At 30.3% G+C, this 6,371-nt stretch overlaps 1 protein-coding gene across 1 annotated transcript; it reads right to left on the bottom strand.

Moving 5' to 3' along the window:
* Positions 1-973: 973 nt before the first annotated feature.
* LOC149161627 (cinnamoyl-CoA reductase 1-like) lies at positions 974-2,879 on the bottom strand. The gene is made up of 6 exons (XM_089434944.1): positions 2,396-2,879; positions 2,095-2,252; positions 1,785-1,970; positions 1,537-1,699; positions 1,236-1,428; positions 974-1,121 (listed from the first exon to the last, which is right to left on the bottom strand). Exons 1-6 carry the CDS (start codon positions 2,877-2,879, stop codon positions 974-976), a joined length of 1,332 nt encoding a protein of 443 aa, XP_089291070.1.
* Positions 2,880-6,371: the final 3,492 nt, after the last annotated feature.

Here is a 6,371-nt window from a genome sequence, read left to right on the forward strand (position 1 = left end):
GTTTGTTTATCATCAACGGGTCTGTCTTTCGCTGGTCTTTACACTTGTACAGACATGTACCATATATAATCTTGTTTTTTCGGTTAATTGAAGGCTCCACTCTTACTTGACCAAAAATAAATAAAATATTTATCACTTATCAAGTGCCACTATTTTAAATATAATAAATTAAATTAGAAAAAAACTTATTTTAAATTAATTATTAAAATTTACAAATATATAAGTAAAATTATATATATTTTATATCTTTCTTCGATTTATTTTTTTATTTAATTAAAATGGTATTTAGGATAACAATCATCAAATAAATTACAAGTAGACACTGAAAAAGTGATGAAGAAATAATGATAAGAAAATGTGCATAGTTTCTCATGGTAGACATCTAGACATCTAAGTTATTTTATGATCAATCTTATTTTTTTATTAATTATATATATATATATATATATAAATTATGGGAGAGATGTATTAATTATGAATAGATTTTTTCTTTATAACTAAAAAAATTGATTTAATTAAACCATTTTTTAATTATTATATATATATATATATATATATATATATATATATACTTAAAAAAGAAAATACCTAAAATTTGAAAAGTTAAAATAACACACAATTGAAAAATAAAATGTAAAATTAGCAGAAGAAACCATTACTCTAAGAAGTTCACACTGTAATTATATATTATGATATAACCATGCAATTTAATCAACTACATAAATATAATACAACCATGCAATTTAATCAACTATTTAACTTATTTGGCTGTCTAGTCATTTATATAAAAAGAAAAGCCTTGTCCATGAGACTTTTTGGAGTTTTTGACTCTGCCTGCAGAACTTTTGGAGTATTTTTGGTTGCTATTTAACAGTGCCTATTACTGCAAAAGAAATGTAACGATGACTCCAACGATTCTCACATCCCACAGGATGATATAAAGGCTTTCAGCGTTGTCAGCCTATCCTCTAACTTAATGCTCAAGAAAGCCCCTGTTGTGTAAGCTGGCCACTGCATCTGCTAAGCACTGGTTCATAGGCGTAAACGAAAGGCCCAGATCCTTCAGCTTTTCATTGGAGAACTTGTATGGCTGCTTCCTTGGATTTTTCTCGTCTGAGCACCTGCGCGCATGAAGTTGCAAGCTTCATTTATCTTCTATGTTTCTAAATATAACATAGTTTGACAGAACCCAAAGTGAAATATGTTTTATGTGAGAGTTGAGTGTGTGTACGTACTTGGTAGGGTGGGAACAGCGAGGGCACTCTCTGGCCAACATGTGGACCAGGTCTGCTCGATGGAGGTTGCATTCTGCGCACAGATATCTTTGCCCACTGGCTGAGGGCGTTTCATAAACTAAAATGTGAGCCTTTGCCACGTCCCTCACGTCTACATATACCTGTGTTAAGTTTGCATACGTCTTAGCAGATCCTGAGCATCATCAAGATTTATGAATATCAATTAAATCATTAAAAACCATCTGTGCATATTACGAACGAACTGACTATAACATATACGTAAATTTTAAGCAATATCCACCTGACAAGTATTTCATAATATGAGCAGTGCTGGGGTTCATGGCGTTCTGCAACAAAGAACCTAAAACCAGGCCTGGATTAATCACCACCAGCTCTAAATTCCTTCTCATGGCAATCTCCCATGCGGATTTCTCTGCCATTGTTTTTGCATAGCAATACCAATTCTGTAATGCATGAGAGAGGCCAATTAGTAAGCCGATTCAGCCTCTATCTGTAATAATTGATAAAAGAACTGCTGTTAATTAATACCTTGGTCTGTATGCAGTAGTCCAAATCGCTCCCGCAGTCATCCTTGACTATAGCAAGTGGTTCTCGGTGAGGATCCATGTAAACTGCACCGATAGAAGACGTAAAGACAACGCGCTTGACCCTTGTTTCTGCGCAAGCCTCCATCACATTCCTCGTCCCTTCCTTCGCAGGCTCTATAACTTTCTCCTGCTTTCATTAATTATAAAACAATGATTAGCAAGATCTAATGGTATCAGAATCGTTTCAGCTGAAACCAACTGCATGGAATTGGAATTATGACGAGAATCGAAAGAATCGACGAAGTAATTACAGGGTCGTTGTTGATAACGGCAGCCATGTGAAAGACACCATGGCAACCTCGAATAACTGTAAGCAAGCTCTGGTAATCAAGAATATCAGCTTTGACAAGCTGAAGCCTCTCCTTTGCTCCTTCCAACTCTCTCAAATGCTCATATTTCCACCCATCATCTACACTCATGTCAAATCTCTTCAGAAACTCTACTTCCAGATATGATGTAAGAGAATATATCTACATACATGTTCCATGCAAAAACAAATAATATAATTAAATCATGGGATGTGGTAGGAAAACTGGTAATTAGTGGATATACCAGCTGGGTTGGTGCGAACTGCTCCTCTGACAATATAGCCCTTGGTGAGGAGAAACTTGATAAGCCACGATGCAATGAAACCCCCTGCCCCAGTCACGCAAACTATTTCATCTCCTTTCTCGTTCTCATTCGGCTTCATTTCATCTGATATCATGGTTTGTGTCAGAAGCTGAAGTCCGAAACTCAGAGATGAATCAGATAAGTAGCACAATGAATCGTGGAAATGAAATGGAGATGTACCCTTTTTAACGCTTCCTGGAGGGGTAGGCGAGAGAAAATTTCGGTAGGCCACATCTACGCAGGAATACCCATGAAATTTCAGCCGTCCGTGGAAGGGCAGAGGAGAGAAAATTTCGTAGGAGTAATCGTCACTCACTTCATTGCCATTGGCAGGTTTTGTAAATTTTCGAATCTTTACTCCGATTTCTTCGCGGTCATACAACCGATTTTCTCGCTCTGTCACGACTGTGTCGAGACTCGACATCCGCAAGAAACCTGCTCATGATCATGCGCCATTGGTTCGTAAGTTGTAGTTTGCCTCGAATACATGCGTAGACAAATTGTGACGCACCCAAATGCTAGAAAATACGCGAATATACTTGGCAAATTCATGAGAGCATTTGTCAGGCAGTACTCTAATGACGTGACTCGTGAATCGCCGGGGTTCTTAAGATTTTTTTGGGTTGATTTAGTTGGCGAATATACTTCGCAAATTCATGAGAGCATTTGTCAGGCAGTACTCTAATGACGTGACTCATGAATCGCCGGGGTTCTTAAGATTTTTTTGGGTTGATTTAGTTGGAAATTTGATAAGGAAACTAAAAAACTTAGCCTGAGTTTAACTATTATGTTTTTTTCTTTAAAATTATCGAAATTTCGGTCATATTTTGAAAAAATTAGGGAGGGATTTGTAAGTAAAAACTGTTAAACTTCATAATTTTAGCTGCCTTAGAAATTTTTGATGGCGCTGAATCTATTTCCATCATCAAAAATATGATTCAAATACTACCTCTACAAGATTTTCTGAAATTTTTTTGCCCAGATTCTAGCCACTTTTGATAGTCCAAACAATTCCTCAACATCAAAATTATAATTTGAACATATTAATCTTTATATAATTTAATCACTTTACAAATTTCCCAGACATTAAATTTATTTTTTTTATTTCAAAGAATTATTTAATTTTTATATTTCAAAAAATTATTTAATGACAAAAATATTCCTATATAAACAATTTCAAATAAATTTATAGAAAACAAAAGAAGTTAATGATTTTGTTAATTGAGATTTCAACAAATAAATTTGTAGAAAACAAAAAAAATTAATGATTTTGTTAATTGAGATTTCAGGATAATCACAGCATTATTCAACGCCCAATATTTTAAAAATGAGTAAAAATAAAACACAAATTTGGAACACAATTTTAAAAAGAAACTCATTATAAAAATATTAATTAATGAGTAGCAGTGCGCGTCAAATTTATACCCTACATACGTTCTGAAAGTGAGAGCACTTATTATTTAGTCACTAATACGGTTCTGAAAGAGAGAACAATTATTATTTAGTCACTAATCGTTACACTTATTTTTAGTTGACTATTGATAGATAGATTTTTGGTTTTTTAAAAGATTTATTTTTAATAATATTAATTTCAAAATAATATACCAGGTATGAAAAGAGATATATTTTGAGTTGTTTAAATATTTATTTTGAATATTATTAATTTTAAAAGTGATATAAATGATATTAAAAGGTGTTGTTATTCGAATTCAAATTTTTGTGATTTTTGGAAAAAATCACATTGACAAAATATTTTAATGATGAATCATGTAGATTGGTTCAAAAAGTGTCGATCTAATTCAATTATTATTATTGAGTGAGAAATTATTATATTTATTATTAATTGATTATTCTATTATAATTTTTTTTGGTTTTGTAAAAAAATTATCATTAAAAATATTGTAAATATTATTTATATTGATATAATTGATTAATAGTAAAAATTATCTTTTTGAATAATATTTATATTATTTTTTCACATTAAAATAAAATGTTTTTGTAAAGATTGTTTTTTTAAGATAAAGAAACAAGTTACAATTCAAAATTCAGTAACAAAAAATTAATTACAATTATAATTGTACATATTTCAGACAAAGACATACATTTTTAAAAGAAAGAAGCATAGTCACACTAAGAAGTTGCTAAGAAGTTGCTGCTCATAAACTTTCATCTCAAATTTCATTGCTTGTATCATTATACTAATGAAATATATTGTTTTACAAATGAGATAAATATATAATTTTATCTAAGCAGACTCTTTTAACTTTTTTTAAAAAAAAATCTAAAAGTACTTAATTGTCTAACCATAATCTTACAACAAGAAGCTTATAATGAAAGAAAAAATTTTATATTTAAAAAAAATATTTAATGAAAAAATTATTAATATATATATATAAAATTTTTAAATAAACTTGTTGAAAACAAAAAAAGTTAATGATTTTGTTGGTTGAGATTTTAAGATAGGTACTATACTATCCAACACCCATAATACTAAGACTTTAAGATGACACTTTAAGATAATACTAAGACTTTAAGATAAACATAGACTCATTCATAGTGGATCTTTGAACTTATTACAAAATTCTTGTTGTGTCTTTAGTCACACCATGGGATCCTACATTGTACACACTTAATCATAGACCATGAACATTGAAGCCTAAGGCTTAAAGGTTGACACTCACATGACATGTCCATACTCATGGGCCATTGGTATTCTATATAAAACACTAATCGACTTTCCTTCTTTATGTACTTGAAACATTACTTTTTTGTTTGATTTTGAGAGTTTTATGTAGTTTCTTTAGTGTTGGCACATTGGTAATAGATCTCAATTTTTATAAAATGGGTCTATTTGTTAGTTTGATTAGAAAACAAATATATTTTGTGGTTGGATATGGAAATCTCAATTGTGTGGTTACTAAGGCTATGATGTTAATACATTCAAACTTACATCTAAACACAACTGGATGTGTGCCTTTTAGGTGTTAGCCTCCTCAGAAGTTTATGAATTTCTTCAAAATCCATGTCTACATATTATTGAGTCAAGAGGCTCATTGAGCGGAGAGGCCAATTCTACAACCCAGTATGATGTGAGGCTCATTCTATAGCCTAGTATGATATGTAAGGATGTTCATTCGTCATCAAAATTGAAATTTTTCTCATGTCGCCCAAAATAAAAAAAATTAAAAGTCTAAAAATTAAAAAAATTAAATAACTATACAAAACATTTAAATAATATTTGCTCCTAAAAAAAATTACATGTGAAGAAATTGGATCCCTCTTGGGGCATGTTAGATCTGTATTTAAAATGGATCTATGTTGGTTAGTTCTTTAAATACTAGAATCCTCCCAAATTCTTAATTAAAAGTGGCTTCAATCTTGTGTTATTTTTTATAAGGTCCTCCTTAAATCCAACTCATCAAATTGTAAGCTAAGATTTATTTCCTCTTCAAAATACATTATATTTAATGGGTTTGACCACATTAATTGAATTTTTTTAGAGAATGGTTTAGCATATTATGTACAACATTTGAATTTTATGGTCAAACCAGAAGGAATTTGTTTGATCCTTTTAAATTAATATAAAACATATACATTTATGATATTACTTGGTTGAAATTTATTTTATAGTCAAGCCAGAACTAAAAACATATGACTTATATTAACAGAAAATATTTTTACATTCACAATAAAAAATTAACAAAAAAACACATTATACATAATATTTTAAAAATAAGTAAAAATAAAAAACAAATTTAGAAGACAATTAAAAAAAAGAAAACTCATAATAAAAAAATTACTTAACAAGTAATAATGCCCCTCAAATTTATACCCTGCATATATGGTTCCAAAGAGAAAGCAATTATTATTTAGTCGACTATTACACTTATTTTTAGTTAACTATTCATTTATAGAT

The sequence above is a fragment of the Pinus tabuliformis genome, chromosome 5_2, assembly GCF_031772625.1.
Source record: "Pinus tabuliformis cultivar Carrire ecotype Pingquan chromosome 5_2, CPIR1, whole genome shotgun sequence".
NCBI lineage: Eukaryota > Viridiplantae > Streptophyta > Pinopsida > Pinales > Pinaceae > Pinus > Pinus tabuliformis.